At 35.2% G+C, this 19,309-nt stretch overlaps 1 protein-coding gene across 9 annotated transcripts in view; it reads right to left on the reverse strand.

The window, feature by feature from the left end:
- IBTK (inhibitor of Bruton tyrosine kinase) overlaps positions 1-19,309 on the reverse strand; it is a 63,268-nt gene that overhangs the window by 22,927 nt on the left and 21,032 nt on the right. For 6 of the 9 annotated variants that reach the window (XM_072855368.1, XM_072855363.1, XM_072855367.1 and 3 more), the window contains 15 exons: positions 18,529-18,652; positions 16,090-16,267; positions 14,389-14,566; positions 12,950-13,546; positions 11,515-11,601; positions 10,472-10,554; positions 10,329-10,366; positions 8,490-8,586; positions 7,995-8,096; positions 7,239-7,356; positions 5,555-5,615; positions 4,693-4,835; positions 2,781-2,893; positions 1,986-2,134; positions 1,074-1,237 (listed from right to left, as the gene is read on the reverse strand). In XM_072855368.1, coding sequence (XP_072711469.1) covers positions 1,074-1,237; positions 1,986-2,134; positions 2,781-2,893; positions 4,693-4,835; positions 5,555-5,615; positions 7,239-7,356; positions 7,995-8,096; positions 8,490-8,586; positions 10,329-10,366; positions 10,472-10,554; positions 11,515-11,601; positions 12,950-13,546; positions 14,389-14,566; positions 16,090-16,267; positions 18,529-18,652 — 2,232 coding nt within the window. The remainder of the gene's footprint in view (positions 1-1,073; positions 1,238-1,985; positions 2,135-2,780; positions 2,894-4,692; positions 4,836-5,554; positions 5,616-7,238; positions 7,357-7,994; positions 8,097-8,489; positions 8,587-10,328; positions 10,367-10,471; positions 10,555-11,514; positions 11,602-12,949; positions 13,547-14,388; positions 14,567-16,089; positions 16,268-18,528; positions 18,653-19,309) is intronic. The other 3 variants (XM_072855365.1, XM_072855362.1, XM_072855364.1) reach the window with 3 other exon arrangements.

Below are 19,309 nucleotides of genomic sequence, written 5' to 3' on the forward strand. Positions count from 1 at the left end.
ACTGCTCCTCCACAGTAGTTCAACCAAATACACTACAGTATTAATCCTTTAAACATTCTACACAACAGTGCTGCCTGCTTTTTCTTGACATCATACCAGCAATACTAGACAAAGTGAAGAAAGAGTACAAGGGAAACCCATAAGGGCACAGTGACATTACAACAAAGTCCTATGGTTTTATTTGTTCCCCTTCCATGCAATCCTCTCAAAAACGTTGGAAAAGAACTCTTAAGATAGCAGATGAAGGTGGAGCTTCTTCCAACCAGTCTAAAGACCAAAGAGTTGGTTGTGGGATGTGGAACCCTCTCTGCATAACTAGGCCTGCACAAATACATAGTGAGACAAAAACACAAATTCCTAACAGGCCCTGCTCACTAAACAATATGCTTCAGAGCTGCAACTTTTAATTTTTACAGCTGTATTACTTGCATTAACAAAGCCCATCAGCCACAAACCAACAGAGCCTGGGAAAACTGTGGGAAATTATTGCTATATGATTCCCTAAACCCTTAAACTCTTCTCTAGTCAACCTTTACTGACAACTGTCAGAGACAGGACACCAGGCAAAACAGAACTTCAGTCTATCACAGTACTGCTCCTTTTTCATATGCAGATACTGCTACAGATAAAAATTAATAATCAATTTTTTATTACTGTATCAGTTAAACCTGTGGTGTTGATTTCCACAGACCGTTTAAATCTAAAGGCATGCCTTAAAAATGTCAAAGTACAATGGTGCTTCTAATGGCTTCAAGCATGGCCTGATTCTACAAAAAACTGCCAAGTATTTTACGAAGTGTTAACCAAGCAGGCCTTCTAAAAAAGATATAAGTAGTCCAGACTGGTAGCACTTTAAAAAAAAAGAAGTATCTAGCAATTGCTTTTCTCAAAGAATAATTAAAAAATGTACCAGCTTTATTAAACTACCAAAATCTTTAATTCACATGTCAAGTAATGTATGATCATTTTGAAGAGCAGATAGCTTTTTAGTCTGGATAGAATATTATTAGCATTCACTACCAAGTGTGGAACAGTGAATGTAAGTTAGGTAGGCACCACAACTATTACTCCACCTGAAACCGGTTGCCACCCAATTGGGAGAGCTTGCAGAGTTGTTTTTGGCACTGGGAATGGACTGTGGAACAGACTGTGTCAATGCTGATGATCCCTTGTATGACTTAATCTCCTTGTTAGGTTGAGAGGGTTTCATACCCTGGCTGCATGCTTTGTCCTTTGTCTAAAAAAAGACAGAAAAATGTTGAATAAATATTCTCACATTTTTTTCATTTAGAAACAAAAAAGAGTGATGCTACAAACAACTTGAATGATATGTGTAAGTGAAAAGATTTTAAAGGATACCTCAAAAATAGCAATAACATAGTGAATCCCTGAGCAGTCTGCTATTTGTACCTTTTTTTTTTTTCTTTTCCATTTCACACTTCACCCTGAATCATTTAAGTCCAAATATGCATCTTGATAGTGGAAAACTCACTTGGAGATGTTCACTTCTAAAGCTTTAAAAACTTAACATCGGCACAATTCTCTCAAACTTATTTCTCTTTGCCAGTTATGCCTCAGTTATCCCGGACCATACTTCTGTCCAACTACAGTAGTCGAAGAACAGCAGGATTTTCCTGGAGTTTTTTGGCTTCTGTTTTTGTTTTTTTGGCTTCTGAACTTCAGATTTGCTTTGCATTTTAAATAAAGTAGATAAAGACTTTACATAACTGCTCTTTTGGTTTGAAGTTTTCTGAACAGTACGGCATATAAAAATTCTTGTTACGGTACCACATGAATAAATTAACCTTAGAAGATTTAGTAAGGAATACTAATTTTTATTTTCTTTATCAGACAAACAAGAACTAAAGTTGTCTACTCTTTTTTAAGGACAACAGCTTCTCAGAAACACTCCAGAATACATACTCTGCTTTTGATGGACTAGATAAACACAAATAAATAAATTGCTAGGAACAAAGAAATCCAACCTCAGTCCTCTCTGGATGAAATCCTTTTGTGAAGTCGGGGGACTGCAAGTCTCTGGGGCTACCCACTCCTGCGTAACTACCTTCAGAATCAGATGTTAAGAGTTCTGGAAGTGATTCTACAGAGTTAGTTTTATCCAGTTTTACTGAGCCTAAGAAATAAGAAAAGAGAGTAGAACTATTAAATCATGAGAGCCAGACTAAACAATGCTTAAAAAAACCAAGTTATTCACTCCATATAATGAATACAAAATAACCAGAAGTTTACCTAATCCGGTATACTAGACTGTAATAAGTATAAGCAAATTTAAGACTGTCTTAAATATTTTTTCAGAATAAGATTACTCCCAGTTTTCTTTCTCTGTCTCACAATACACAGTTTTAGGAAGTAACACCGACACTTTCCTCTTAAAATGAAGGCTTGTAACATCTTTTCAATAAACAGTGACTATTTATTTTTTATATTCCAGAAAAAAAAAACCCAAACCAAACCAAAAAACCCACATTAGCAGAAATGTTACACTTATTAAAAACACATGGGAAAGTGTCCATTAACTTTATTTGAGAAAATACATGCTCTTACAGAATCTGAACTTTGGGCACAAGCTTAATATGACAATCACCCTTTCAAACAAAACTTAATCTTAAGAATTCACTATTCAAATTCAACTATGGTGTTCACTAGAAAAGAAATAATCTTTTCAAGATTTCCTTATTGAAGTACAGAAATTGCATTGCATTGCATATTAAACTTTATGTTCTGTTTTTATACCTGAAAGGAACCTCTTTCCCACTGACCTGTAGAGGCTGGACTCTGAATAATATCTGATAGATTATAACCTCCAGAGCTGTCGGACCGTTTTCGTGGCTTCTTTTTTGCCTTAGTTTTTGCTCTCTTGAAAAGGGCTTCCCTATTAAAAACAAACAAACAAAAACCAGCAGGGATTAAAGCCAAAGAAATTGAGCCTCAGAACTATCAGTGTCAATGTCACATTTTTCAGTCAGCAGCAGTGGTTATACTTCAAGCAGTAATACCTGGTCCCACCAGCTGTCACTAGCTGCTTGTTCCTGTTCCGCTTATGCCCTGGCACAACTATTTAGTAAATTATTTGGGGGGGGGGGGGGGGGGGGGGAAATGCAGGAGGAAGAGAAAAAATACTTTCCAATCTAGATCTATTCTCTGGTCTAGTACACTCCACAAAAGACCTCTGCTGACACAGTGCATAGGCTGGCACTGCCACCTAGGTCAGATTAAACCTGCTACACATCACAGCAACTGACAAAGTAAACTACATCCAAGTCTCCACTTTTTTCTCTCTTGATTTCTCCTAAATTAGCGAACGTTAATAAACTCCACAGTTGGTCTCATTTTTCCCCAACGCAAATATTGCTACCAAGATAATACTACTTCTACAATAAAGCAGGTATATGGTTATGTTACCAAAATGCCATATGATCCTATATATGATATTAGGAAGAGTACAATCAAATAAAAGGCATCTTTCATTTTAACAAAACTACTAGAAATTCAGAATTATATGAATCACAGCTACAGTAACCCTATTTCAAAAGCTTCTTTGAGAAGCTTTTTGTGGAATAACTATATACATACTTATTCATTCCTGCATCAATACTGTAACCTTACAATGCTTGGGGTTTTTTTTTAATCCTTGGACTGCCCTATTCCCTAAAGGCTATCTAATATAATCTACCTTTTAAAAACACTGAAAGGCTTGAAGTCTAATAGAAAATAGCCTCTCAGTTCCCTTGATCTACCAGTCCTTATCTGTACTAGTTCATTTAGCATAACTTTTCTTGACACAAGCAGTCAGAACAGTACACAATACCGCAGGTGAGGTCTCATCTGCACAATGACATCATATTTCACTATTTGGAAGCATGTTACAAAGTAATCTTATCAAATTAACTTTTCATAGTTGTGATGGCATAGTCAATTTCTCCAGTTTAAAAACTGTACCAAAAAAAAGCAGTTGTAATTTTATTATTTGCTCGTCAGAGAAAAGCACCATATTAAGTTAGTCTGACAAGACTTCACAGATTCTATTGCTCTCACCTCTATGTCTTCAGAACAAACGTTCAAAGACAGAATACCAGGAGTTCACAAAACCACCAAGGCCAAACTACCTGATCTACAGTTGTTTGGATCACATTTTCTAACACAAGTCTTAAACACAGGTCGCTTGTTTTGTTATTCTACAGCCAGACAGTAGCCACTTTAAACTGACAGATTAAAAACTCATGCTACAAAACTTCGTATTTCACATGACAATTCTGTTAATATTAAGAAATGTAGATAATCACAATTTTCCAGACAGATCAATAATACATTAGAGTCTGTTTTTTTCTCTTTTGATTTCTCCTAATTCTGTGAAGTTCAATGAGCTCCACAGTTGGTCTCATACATACACAGATACTTTTATCACACGCATAACTCCCAAACATTACTGTGAATGCTTGTTTTGCTACATTTACTCACATGCTACTTATAAATTGAAAAAAGTGCTCCACTACAGTTCTGTAGCATTTTAAAATACTTAAGGGAACTGAGAACAGTCTTTGAAATCTCCATTTCTCCTATTTCTTAATATTTCAATTCTGAACCCAAAGGGAGACAGGCACCATTCAAAGGGGGATAAATACCATATACAGTTCACCTATTAAAAAATGTTGATGAAAAACAGATACTTACTGAGAATTTTGTTCTGTATTCATTTCTTCCCTTAAAAAGACAAAGTTCTCTCCATCTTCAGGCTCAAAAGAACTTATGTCAGGTCCATCTGGATATGGAGTAATTACTCTCCTGACCATAGCCGGAATCTGTAGTTGTAAAAGCTGTTATACTAAGTTTCTCTTAAGTTGTATGCTAGCAAATATATGATCTCTTGTAAAAGGATCAAAACTGACTGTCATTTAAAACACTTTTACAGATCAAGTAATTAATTATTTAACCAGCTTATAATCTTAAATTACATCTTCAAGCAAAACGGAAGGTGAATTATTTTAAGTGACAAACTCAGAATGAGTGAGTTTCAGCTGCCTGTAACTCCTGACAAAAAAATGCTTCAAGGTTTTGCAAACATTCATCTTTTACTACTGTACAGTTAAAGAATACTGGACTATAATGTGCCTTGGTTTTCCCCTTTGCATTAAAGTTCAACTTTCACATTATTTTTCTTAAGATCTATATGATCACCCTGAACTTTACCCTTGAGAAGTCTAATTTGCTTTCTTCTCCTTTCTTCTAAGTAACAGATGCTCTTTTCCATAGGTTTTGCTTATGTTTTTTCACACAACAATTGTTAATTACAGAACATTAATACATTTAATGTGTATAATTAATTAATTTAAAGGACACAATACTGTTGCAGCAGTGGCTAGTGAATAATGAAATATGAGCTCCATGAGAGTGATAATAGCAGCAGCTAACCTTAGCTTTTGAGTCAGATGTTCCACATTTAGCCTGTCATCTACAGACCCTGCAGGTATATATTTATTACTCATCTGTTCTCATTTTAAACCTAATCAGCGTACACTCAAGTTGTAAAACTTACCATTTTCCTGTAATAAACAGAAAGATCCTTTACAACTTCATCACTTAAGACATCCAGAGTCCTAAAAAAATTAAATACAAATTTATCTTATCAGCTTAAAAAAAAAATAAAAATCACATTAATGAAAAATTCAGATGAACATTTTAGATGAATCTCACCTACAGGCATTATTACCTATTCATGGTGGTCACAGAGTCAGAAGGAAGAAAATGAACACAAAATGTAAACTAGTCAATGCCCTTGTTGTAAGGCAGGATTAAGCCCACAACCTGTCCAGATAGCCTACCTTTACTTAAGGCCACAGCCAATATAGACCTATATAGTTAAATCAGCATGAACTGGTCATTACTTTACCTATTTCTGCATACTTTCAAGTCTTCCTGACATGTATCTAATACTCCAAGTCTATGCAAATTCTTCTATAAAACTCAGCCACAACATCTCTTGACATTTATGCCAAAAAATAATACTGCAGCAACAACAAACTTTACTCAACAGAACTGTCTTGCCCACGTGAGCAGCTCTCCTTGCACAAAGCTGTCACAACTAAGTTCTGTCTGTCTCAGGCGTCTCAGATTAAAAGTCTTGCTACCCAGTAATGACATTTTGAGATTTTCACTAAAATGCAGATACAGTCTTAATTGTAGTAAGAATGTTGCATGTCCTTTCCAGGCTTAAGATGAAACAAATATGAATTCAGAATAATACTTAGGACTATGTGATTAGATTTTTACTCGTCTCTCCAAAATCAAAGGTTAAAATGTTTATAAAGATGTGAAGAGGAAAATTGCTAATATGAATGAATTCCTGTATCTGTGATACAAGCAGAGCAATTGTGTGACATAGCAATGAACTGCTGGCATTCTGAACTGGTTCAGATCTCTGAGAACTTCTGTAAGTAAAAGAAAGCATGACAAAAAGCCTAGGAGTGGACAGAGTGGATCAATAATACAGATAGGGTTTTTTGTTTGGTTGGTTTTTTGGGTTTTTTTTGAAGTCTTTGCTAGAAAAGAAGTTCAATCAGTGCTGATAAGGCTTGCTCTGCAAAGATGATATGTACTCTGGAAGCAACTTGAAGCCCTGTCCAAAAGCATCAAGAGAAGGAAGGCCAGAGCACACCTTCAACTTCTCAGAACCCCAGCTGAATCATTGTGCAAAGCAAGGGTAATTAATTAATCTGTTCAGCCCTCACTGCAGACAGTTAAAGCAAAGAGACTACCAGAAGGCAGGCGCATCCTCTTTGGAAAATGCACCAGCTATAATAAACCTTCTTAAAATAAATTCAATTTGCATAGTAACTATCATGTTAAAAAAGAGAAAAAGAAAAACAAACAACAAAAAAATGACAGCAATTTTATGCATCTTCAAAAACAATTTAAAAAATCCAAACAAGATTAGGCCTAATGTCAAAGCCCACTGAATTCAAGAGGTTTTTCCTCTTAATTCAGGGCCTTCATGCCAGATTGTAACAGTGTTTTGTACTATAGAACTGGTACAGTATATGTACAGATATTTAACTAGTTTCTCTCTCCCTGTTTGGCAAAAATGAGCTTCCCTTTAAACTAGCAGCATTCAGATGCATTTTAACATTTAACTGCTCCTACTAGTTCTTTCAACCCTTTTGCCTTTTTGGGATGTTTGAATTTAACACCTACTACATGAACACATTTGCATTCCTCCTTACCTTGCTTCAAGCAAAGCTGCCATATTGAGTCCTATGAACTGCAAGCAGGACAGTTTTAACTGTTCAGCATTATACATTGCTGAGAACTCCAACAGCTCGGCAGCATTCTTTAAAGTAACTGCAAAGAAGAAACACAACAAACTAAATTGGGTAATGTGCTGCAATATCATGCAGCAGTTTTTAAGACTTACTGCACAGCATGATCTAGGTATTGAAACATACCATATACTTCTCCATTCCTAGAAAAAATGCTAATGCTCAAAAGGCCATAAATTACAGCAATTTTCTAGAAGAGACAGACCTTCACAGCCATATAGAAACAGCATTATGTCAAACAAACAACAGAACTAGTAGAACTACATAGAAGGACAGAAATAGAAACATAGAATTCATTTTATCATGTTTTAAAGACAAGAAGTTTGAATTCAATGAAATAAAGGTTTTATAAAAGTTTCATTTATTTGTTGTAGTGGTTTTTAGGGGTTTTTTTGCTTTTTGCTTTTCTTACTTTTTTTTCTTTTATTAAAGAGCGTGAGATGAAGACAGTGATGCATAAGGAATGGAAGATTATGCAAACCTAGAACATCACCCAGACTAAAGAAGCAACTGTTAACAGCTATGCAATGAAAAGCAAAAGGCAATCAGAGCAAAGGAATATAACCAAATAATTCCATGCTGAAATAGGCAAGAACATTAACATCTAAAAAAAGCATTTTTTATTCTCTAACCCTTTATAATACAAGTGGAAGGACTCACGTTTTTCTGCAATGGCTACTTCACAGATTTCTTTGAGTCTGGATATAAGAAGTTGGTCAGCTACCACAAGAACATTACATATGAATTCCACATTTTGAGAATCTGGAAAACAAAGCATCCCATAAACGCTGTAGGCAAGTCAAAAGCAACTATAACACATAGAGCTTCAATGAGATACTACCAAAGGACAAATGTAATGGCTTTGCAAATTTTGATGGGATTTTCACAGCACAAGGAATAGCTTAGAAGAGCACAAACAGTCATTTTTTTTAAGCAAGAGAAGGAGGGAAAAGGAAAACTGCAGTTTGACAAACTAAAGAAAAGGTACAAAAAGGCCTGGGGCACAGTTATCACCTAAAAATCTAAAGAAAGAGTCACAAAAATTTGGATTTTCTACATAAAACTTCAATGCAAACATACTAATTATTGAATTTCTATTTTAAAAATATAAAAATTGCAGGAGCTACAGTTGAGTTGAAAATATATTAATGGCACCTTTTATCGCAAGAGCTTCATCTGTATACAGGTAATCTACAATTATCTGTAGTATGTCAGAATGGATTGGCATTTCCAGAGCTGAACAACAAGAAGCCTAAAAGGCAAAAGGATTAAAAAACAAACAAACAAACAAAAAAGATATTGACTACCTGGAATAAAATACAAAATTAAGACAGCAATTATATTTAGCAAATTACTTGGATTGAGGGTCACATATTCAAAGTTTAAGCATTTGCACAAAATCTGTTCAAGTTCAATTAAGTTCAAACTGTTCAATTAAGAATTGATTGTAGCAGAGCAATTAAAATCTGCCCAAACTTCTGAAAAAATACCCATTGATGAAACTGATGAAACACAGTTCAGTGTTTCATCAGTTTGAGCGTGTTCTCTAACAGTCCTCCTTGATTATATTACTTCACCCACAATTGTCTAAAAGCAGAACTACAGGAATCCCCTACGCAAGTACTGAACTGCTTTCCTTTCAGGGTAAAACATCTAGTGAAATCACAAGTTCCCATGCAAGAATAAAATGAAAGTAGCCATTACTGTTAATCTCTCAGAAAACAAGGTCCTCTGCAAACCATGCATTTGAAGAACAATCTTAACCATTAAGGCAAAGCTTTTGTATGAGTAAACATTAGCCATTAAATAATGTAATTGTCACCATTCAAGTTTATGCAACATCACTGCTTAACAACTTTGTTTTATTTCAGGTGGTACTGAAGCTTTATACTAAAAGATTCATAATAAAAGATTTCTTTTGCTTTAGAACATGCTACTGGTACTGACATATTTCCCATCTGAAGTTTAAAAACCTCTTACAGACGTCAAGATTTTTATACAACATCTAAAGCACTTGATTCACAAAATATTTACTTATGAATTTAGTATGATTTAGATTTACTTATGAAATAATAGATAACTTACGAACTACATACAACTGATACAGAAATCAATGACACACAGGGACATTCAACACAAAAAAAAACCAACAACAAACCCCAATCAATCACTTGTGTCACAGTATTTCAGATATGTTTCCTCAGGGATGACTGAGGAAAAGGCAGCACAGTAACTCAGAGGACAGGTAAAGTTCTCTTATGCAGCAGAAGAGAACTGACAGTACTTTGCCAGGTTCTTAGATTTACATATTGCCAAAAAGCTATGAAAGTTGAGAAGACGCTTGCACACTGCTTCAGCTTTCAGTCTCTGAAAAATGCTTCTCCATTTACACCATTCCTCTCTTTCAACAAGCATTATCAATAGCATTCAAATACTTAAACAGAGGCATTTAGTGAAATTATGATGTCCAGGAACAACCAGGGCATTGACACCCAGCTAGCAAATAGGAACCAAGACAAATAAAAGATCTACACCTTTTGAAGAAGCAGCAGTTGGTGACTAAGTGGAATAGTCCTTGATATCCTCTCTTTCATTAACAGTAAAAGTCAACTAGAGATTCTACACATTGACTCTTGATTCTGCTGTATCTTTCACTAAGTACATATGAAAAGCTATTCCATACTTCATACTATTTAAATTAAAAGATATGTTACAGAAAGAAAATGAAAATTCATCCAAAGCAGTATCCCACAAGAACAGCACAGCAGCTTTTATAAATCCATGAACTAGCTAAAATAAACCTCTAAACCAAAAGTAATACTTCAGTTTCCCCCAAAAATGTGGGTTGTTTTTTTTTCTTGCAAACAGGATCTAAGAATCCAGCCTTTCCTTTTCACCACTATTTAGGATATGTTATTCTAGGAAAAACTGAAAAGCTGTCACTTATTGGATGCAACAAAACATACCACCACACACGTTTATTGGCGAGCTTACCTCAATCCATGAGCTGCTTAACATGCTGTGAAAATAATCTGTAAAGAAAGGCGTTTCAGTTCAAGATGCAATAAAATTTCAGTTAAAAAAGACAATACGTCATTTTTTTATATACATATATATATATAAATACACACACATACCAAGTCTTGCACAAAGTACACACTTATGACACGGGAATTCCTTTCCATCTAAAGATTTCAGGGTCACATCGCAGAGGTACGAACTAGAAGATATTTAATAGGATCAGAACTGTGGCTATTCAGAACAGCTACAAGTTGTAAACTCTACAAATAAATGCTTACTTTAGCAAGTTAGGATTTATCCTTTAAAATAAAACACACCTGAACTTTAATAGTATCATACAAAATGAACCTAAAAGTACAGGCAAGATAGTTTCAAGAGAGAAATCTTTTGTCCAAAATTGAGCTCTCAAAATTCCATCTGAAGTATTTCCTTCAAAACATGGTCAATTACTGTTTCAAAATTGCTATGACCAAATAAATTAATTATGGCTAATTTTAGTCAATCTTAAATGATCTATGTTAAGTTACTTATTTCTTTTACATTAGTAGCTACTATAAGCTTTGACAATGCATTTTAAGAGTGAAGTAATCAAAATTCTATGAAAAAGTTACTTTTATGCAATGTAGCTTTCACTACGTAAGTAGACTATTCAAGCCCTTGGATATAAATAATCCAAATCACACCAATGGAATTAAAAAACAAATATCACTCTGATAAAAGCGTAAGAAATTTTTCTATTGAAAGATATTCCAGAGATTTTCTTAATTAGAAAAAATATTATATATTTGCTTATTTCCAATCCATGTAGTCTTATTGTCACAGCAAGCATATTTGCAAAAGTCAAACTGCTTTTGACTGGATTACACACAACATTTCTCCTGGCATTATTATTCTATGACACAGTTTATCCACAGAACACATTAACGTACAGCAAAAAGAAGCAAAAATATACCATACATAATCTATACCAGATTACTAATTCATAGATCAGTCTGTAAGCATCTATAAAGAACTTCCAAACATGAGTTACTGTGAAAGAGACAAGCGTACACTAGAAGTTAAAATACAGCTGATAAACCTTAGCCTATACTTAACAGATAAAGAGATGACATAAGAGGAAGATGGTGAGGGTAGGGGAAGCTTGATTTAAAAAGTTTACCATTTCTTCTGATTTAACTTTGGTTTGTTCCCATTCTTCTTGTTGACAACATTAATTTTTCCATTTTCTAACCTGACTCCATCCAACCTGCAAATCATTAACATTAGCAATAAGTAATACAAATAGTATACAGTTCAAACCATTAAGAACAGTTTCACAAAGTAACAGCACTTCAGTGGGCTCATATTGTGAATATGAAAAGGGATCAAAATCATTCATCACAGAAAACTAGAAAGGGCCAGTTGCTACTTGAAAGTCTTCACTACAGATGTAAAATGTAACTGACATTCTTTCCATATCTTAGATACCTTATTTATTATCTTAGATACCTTATTTATTATCTTAGATGAAGGCTGTACTGCTATAGTTAAGGCCAAAGCCCAAACCACAGGGTCAAAAATCTACGAGCTATACATACTACTACTAGTCAGTTATCTGAGCAAAGACAGTGGTTTGGTAGAGATGCATGTTTCAGCACAGGCTTCTTTAGCACCCTAATTCATCAAGGAGGCTTGTGAATGGGATGGTAAAGGAGTGCTGCTGGTGGATTACAAAGCAATATACTTTCAAACGGAAAGCGCTTTAACACGGAAATTTTACTTGGGAACTCAGTTTTAGCAGCAGCTTCACGTCTTTGCTGATTAATTTTAGTGTTTGCAAAAAATACAGTGAAGAAAACTGCCCTGAAAAAGCTCATTCCCTCCTTTGAAAGGAAAAGACAAATGCGGGGAAAAAACCCCCCCCGAGTAACACAGTCCTACAGAGACGTTTGGTCTCAGTTCCGTTAGTTTCACCAAGTGACATTAAAAATGCATCAGTTAAACAAGAATTTAACCTTGCTTTGTGTTGTTTTACGCTAAATACGCTCACTGTCTACGGAAAAACTGCTAGACTACGGACCACAGCATAGAAAATCATCAATCCAAAACTCAATTAGATCAGCTGTCTCTAACAAAACAAGTATTGATGTTTTATGACAGTCATTCTGGAAAGTCAGATGATTTGCATGAGATGTCAAGCCTCAGAGAGTTCATGCCTTAAAAGATACACAGGACAGATGTTTTAAATACAAATGTCCAAGAGGTTCTAGGACACAATAAGGGTCAACGGCACACTTCCATCATACAGAAGCCTATTGAAAAATGATGCTTTAAGTACATAATCATGCTACAGAAGTCTGCTTCTGACATTAGTCGAAGAGGTCATACATGCTTTCTCTTAGCGAAGAGCATCAGAACAAACTGATGTTGCTTTAAAGAGATGACACGGCATGTGCTGTAAACTTTTATACTTACAAACAACAAAACAAGCAAAAAAAGGCAAACTTATCAACCTCAACTAGCCAACTTTAAATAACAAATAAAGTTAGATCCACTCACACAAAAACACTCTGTGAAGAGCTTGCCAGAATATAAATGCACTTCCTTTCACCTACCTTCCACTTAAATTGCTGAGTCCAAACTTCTTTGCAGCACTTTGCAACATTTTTATGAGGTTAGCTTCTTCACCAACAACTTTGCCTTTTTTAGATTTGCTCTTCTGTTTTTCATTTATAACTTGCACTTGATTATTTCTATAAATCTCAAATGCAGACTTTCCATTAACATTTTCATCAAAACTCATTTTGCTCAGGTTAGAAATTAAAGTATCTTGATATTCTTCTGATTTTTCTTTTTGCAGGATTTTTGGTTTATAACCATGAGTCAAAAGATCGCAAGTATCAGTGTATATAAACTGCAGAAGGTATGCAAACAGATCTGGATGAACTTTCTCTATTACATAAAGATCACATCCAACAGCATCTTCATCTTTACGGTAGACGTCTGGAGTGTCTAGCTGGTTGTCATTGGAAACAAACAGCTTCTTGAAGAAGTCAGAGCGTACAGCCAAGATGTATTTGTGCACAGGGTAAGTTCTTGTGCCAATCTGAAATGTCACATCATGGATGCTGTCCATTTCATCTGTTTCATCTAACAGTTTGCCAAAATCCTCTCCAAAACTTGATAATGACACACCTGGAATTTCATAGAGACTAGAACAAAAGGAAATCCATCAAAAACCCCACTATTTACAAGCTCCATAAAATTTTATATAGTATGTTTAATGAAGAGGGTAAGGTTGTTTCCATTTGGTTTGTTTCGTTTTTTTCTTACATTGCTGGACTACTCAACATTTCTTGTCCTATTCTTTACAAAAAGAACTAATAATCTGGTATTTAGGCAATTAAACCACATAGGTAAGATCTGTCTAGCTTCAGAATATCAAATACAATATTTTGTCTTTATAACGTAGCCAGTAAATATGTATTATCAGAACTATCTTATCTTCATCTAATTTTTCCAACAAGAAAACACAGAAATGTTTGCTGTACTTCATACTACAATCCAAAGCAATAAGAAAAAAAAAAGCTAATATTTACTTATTTATCAGATACATTGGAAACTATTATGAAAGTGCAGGGAACATGGTTCAGTATTCTACTTACTCATTTTACTTTAAACATTTTTTCCAAACAAATAAGGATCCACTTTTTACTTTTATTTAAAAGCTGGTTATTGGCGATTACTGAAAGGGTGAGTTTCCACAGTATTTAGAGCTCAAAGTGTGCTAAGAAATATATTGCAAATGCTTGCCTTAAACACTTTAGATAAAACAACAACACTATCTATACTAATTATGCAAATATATAAGCTGAGGTCTTCGGGTAACTTCAACACAGCTGTTTACTAACAAGTGCTATTCTCTAGCAGTATGGGTAACCACATTTACTGTGACTTCTGTATGAGCCAAAAATGTTTTTGAAAAACAGAATTATTTAATTGCAATCACACACAAAAAAGAGAAAAATTACAGTTGTTGACATTTTAAATATACCTTGTTTTAGGATCTGACTGTAAAACAGCAAAATTGCAACCATTAGGATCAGTGGCAATACTAACAGCTCGGTGGACAAAAGTAAGCTTCTGAAGTCTAATTCTTTCATACACACTGTTTGTATCAGGTTCACAAGACACATCACATGAAGAATTCTGAAGGCTCGATACAAGTTCTGCTAAAAAAAAAAAAAAGAAATTGGAAAAAAAAAACACAGAAAGGTCCAGCTAATTAAAATGCAACTGATATAACAAAAAGGTAGATTTATGACTTCTCTAAGTCCATTAATGGAGTCACTGAATAAGGCTAAATTATGCTGAAGATTTCAGTTCACTTAACTGAAATGCAGGAAGACTTTTTAAGAATAAGACTTTACATTACATATAGGAGAGTTTTTATCCAGAATTTCTTGTGGAATTGTTTTGCCACTTCTTCATATAAGGGAAAACACTCCACCTAACATTCAATGCAACCTCTTGTGGAATGAAACAAGCTGTGCATCAGGGTATTGCAGTGCAAGATTGTTTTCTTTTCCTGTCATATCAATTACAGCAGATATAATACAATTGCCTTCAGACTTCATCTTATATCTGTTTAAATTATATCCAAACAAAAGACTATTGAAAAAAACGTGATACTCTCTGAATACTGGATTATTTTTCACGAACTGGATAACCGAATACATGCACACCATTCACCACATTCATTAAAACCTCTCAAAAGAAGAGAAGCTCTCATTCATTACAAATCAGTGATGAACATCAGCTAGACATTCAACTAGTTAACAGGTCCGGATTCTGAAGTTTCCTTGAAGATACTAAAACTACAAAAAGAACAGTAATAAGCAGAAATAAAAGAGTGCCTACAGACACATACAGCACCAGGACAGAGCAAAAAGGTGATGCGTTTGGTGCCTCTGTAATGAGGGAACTACTGTGCGATGTGTAGGATAAAATAAAGTAGCAAGAGAGTAAAACTAGTATGCAACTCTGCATTGAGCAACAGAGGAAATATTTTTGCTGTGAAAGAATGCAAAAATGGACTGATAAAACTACAGATGGAATCTCAGTATCAAAGGAAGTAGAACTGCAACATAAAGCTATAAAGTTCAAATACATCCCAGGTTGGAAGTAAATCCATTTCTATCCACAGAATTTTAAGACCCCTACATGAGCAGAACTGACAGTTTCAATTAAAATCTTGTCCTATAGTAGACAGGTATCTTCCTTGCAGAAAAACAATCCATTAGAACCTACTCTCAGCAATATGAGCCAAGTTAATAAGGCGGAAATTGCTCTGGACCCTATATTATGCCCAGATAAGGATCTGGGAAATATGATAAGGTTTCACAGATTTAGTAGTGCAAGCAAGTACATGCTCCTTCTTTTGTTCAATGCCAGTCTCTTAGGACTGGTCATCTAATATGTGACAAGATCATTACACTGGACCCTTGTGCTACTATTACTCTTCAGAAGTACTCTTCTTCCTGGAAATCTCCACCTGAAGGTTAACCAAAGGCTGCAAAGTAAGTAAATCTTGATATTATTGAGGAAAGAGAACAGTAGTGGTCAATGCTACCAACTGTCAGCCACAGAGGAAAGAACGAACTCAGCACTTAATACTGTTAGAGACTGTAAAGATTCAATTAAATTTTTATATTGATTTGAAGTACTTAAAAACAATTAAGAAATCACAACTAACCTTTCTTTTCTGCAATTTTTTTCCCTTCTTCCAGCCACTTCCCTGTAAAGGCTTCACCATCCTGTGTGACAAACATTATTTCATTCCTATTCAAAGCAACATCGGACATGAAGACTTGCCGGCCATATACCCAACGACACTGCTTCATGGAGTTGTTAGATGACTTCCAGCAAAACACCTATAATATAATTTTTTCAGAGAAAGGAGAAATCCTCATATCATATAAAAGCAGTTACATATTACACACTACTTTTTTAAACACAAGAACATGCCATCTCAAAGTGGCATATAAAAGGAGAAAGACATTCTTCAATATTATATCCTAAAGTGTTATGACCGTCTATTACAAAGAATCCACAAGTAAAACAGGGAAAATCCATTATGGTATCAAGATCCATTTGCCCATGAAGGCATTTAAAAAGCTTCTCTGAATATTCAAACATCTTCACAGCAGTCATCTATAGGACAGCTTTTACTGACATTTCAACAAGGACAGCAAAAGGTGTCATCAAGTCAAGAAACAAGTTTAATCTAGTTCTTAATTTACAGATTTGTCCAACTGGTTTGCTTATAAATCAGATAAAATTCAAAGCTAGCACACCAAAAATTTAAACCATTTCCTGCTAATCGTTTGACAAATATCTCAAATTTTTCTGTAGCAGCCAAGGTTTTGGAATGGAGATCATGACCAAACACGAACTTCAAAACATTCAACAGAAACGTTAAGACCTGCATGCACAGCAGGACCCTAACAAGGTATACTGTAGATGTTTGAAAGAAGTGAGCATGAAGCAACAATCCCATGCAAGGTACAGATGTGGCATTAGTGGTGCTAAAGCTGGGCTTTCGTCTTCTCCCACTGAGGGACTTGCACAGGTCTGTTAACACCTACATAAGGAGGGGACAAAAGAATTTGTGTATCCTATTTCATTTCCTACAGAATCACAGAATGGTTGAGGTTGAAAGGGACCTCTGGAGGTTACCTAGTCCAACCCCCCTGCTCAGGCAGGGCCAGCCAGAGCCAGTTGCCCAGGAACATGTCCAGACAGCTTTTGAATATCACCAAGGATGGAGACTCCACAATCTTGATCACCCTCACAGTAAAAAAGTGCTTCCAGATATTCAGACTGAGCCTCCTTTGTTTCAGTTTGTGCCCATTGCCTCTGGTTCTGTCACCAGGCACCACTGGAAAGAGCCTAGCTCTATCTTCTTTACATCTTCCCTTCAAGTATGTATATACATTGATAAGATCCACCTTGAGCCTTCTCTTTTCTAGGCTAAACAGTACTCTCTTTAAAGAGAGTACAGTCAAGCCAGACCAGAAAAAACTGATTCAGGAAATATAAGTATTAAGATTCCATCCCTCTCCTTACTCAATAATTTATAATGCCTAAAAGCACTAAAGATTCCAGCACTTGACAGTATTCAGCATGGAAAGATATGAAATGTAGGTTGACATAGTTCCACTGATGCAGGAAGACAAAGTAATTTTACTGCTACAGCAGTGTCCCAAAGATGTTGAAGGGGCAGTACCAATACTGTGGATGCTAGGGGCTAAACCTCACATGAACAAATACTGAACTGGAAGTTTATAATCTCTGAGACAACTAATGACTTTATTAAAACAGATAAGATCATCCCAAAACATAATTCAGTCAAATGCAAGGAAATAAAAGGAAATACCCACACTGCTCCCTACTTCAATATACAAGCTCAGTTTTCAACATTTCTCTAAGGCAGCATTTCAGTAACAAAACCTCTTTGTAAACACCACTAGATGGCACTGAAGGTTTAGATCTCCCAGTGAGCAGATCTAGAAAAGGCTGGGGTTTTGAAGGGTCCTATAAACTCTTACTCTGTGAAAGAATGAGGGAAGAAAACAATAAATCCGCCATAGTATTGCAGTTCTAAGACAACACAGTGTCTACACTTAACTATAAATACTAAGCCACCCACCAACTTTTCAGCAATAAAAGGGACATCTCATCTACAGAACAGCTGCTTTTCAACAAAGGCTCTAAAACTTCAAGTCCAGAGACTACTTCTGAGACTATTTCTGGAGGGCGTAAAGGTGACTGGGTACGTGGGGTGGGAGGAGAGATGGAGGAAAAAAAAAAAAACAAACAACAAAACAGACCATGTACACTATATAACCACTTATGTATGTAAAAGAAAATGAGTTTACACCTTCACTGAAAAGCCATTATTTTTAAATCTGTGAACATCTAAACTACTGTACATTACTTTGGTAGTCTTCCCATAGCCCTTTAAAAAACCAAACCAAAACAAAAAAACTGAAACAAACCACTAGCAGCTCTACACAAATGAACTGGGTATTTTCTATGCCTGATTTTGACCTGTCAATTTCTTATGTTTAAAAGTTTGATTAATCAGCACGCAGCTTGCTATATAATTATGATTTCTAGGGACATAACTTACTCTTCCAGCTTCATCCAGCACTAGAATGCAAATCTTCTGACCCCCATTTTCTTTAAGATGCTGGGTATCTACCTTATATTCCAAATATCCCCCATTAACAAGAACTTTTTTAAGGTTCAGCTGTCTGAAAGAACACAAAAGGTTAAATTAGTATTTCTTCACTGTGTATTGATGTTGCTTTTATGACAGAGTTACCTTTTTCATTTAGACAAGCAGTAAAAAAAATATAGTTGAGGTAGTGACACTGAAAAATTACTTAAGTTTAGTTTCTCCCCACTGGTATTACTAACATAACTGCTAATAAAATACTATTAGTAAATTGTAATTTTTGCTTTGCTTAAGTAAGTCACATCATATCCACAGGTTCTTCACAAAATTCTGTAAATGAAAACCAGTATATGATTTAGCTTTGATCTTCAGCATTACAAAAATTATAGTCGTGTAAATATCATTTAGTTGTCTGTATTAAAAGACCTATCCTACCCCAGTAGGCTGTTTCTCAGGTTTTTTTGTGGGTTCTGTTTTTTACCTGATCAAAACCATGCAAGTTATCTCTTTTCAGTTTCTTTAGTATAAGAGCACAATACATGGTATTAAGTTTCTCCAAGTGCCAGCACCTTCACTTACAACCATGTAGAAAATTAGGTATAAAATAATCATTAAGCTGTAACACGTCAATAAACACTGCTAAAATTTGAAGTGAAGCTGAAAAGCTGACTGGGAGTTAGCTGGGCAAAAATGCTAATTACCCCTTCTAATCTGTTATTGCAAACTAAGTAAG

The sequence above is a fragment of the Ciconia boyciana genome, chromosome 3 (assembly GCF_034638445.1).
Source record: "Ciconia boyciana chromosome 3, ASM3463844v1, whole genome shotgun sequence".
Lineage (NCBI taxonomy): Eukaryota > Metazoa > Chordata > Aves > Ciconiiformes > Ciconiidae > Ciconia > Ciconia boyciana.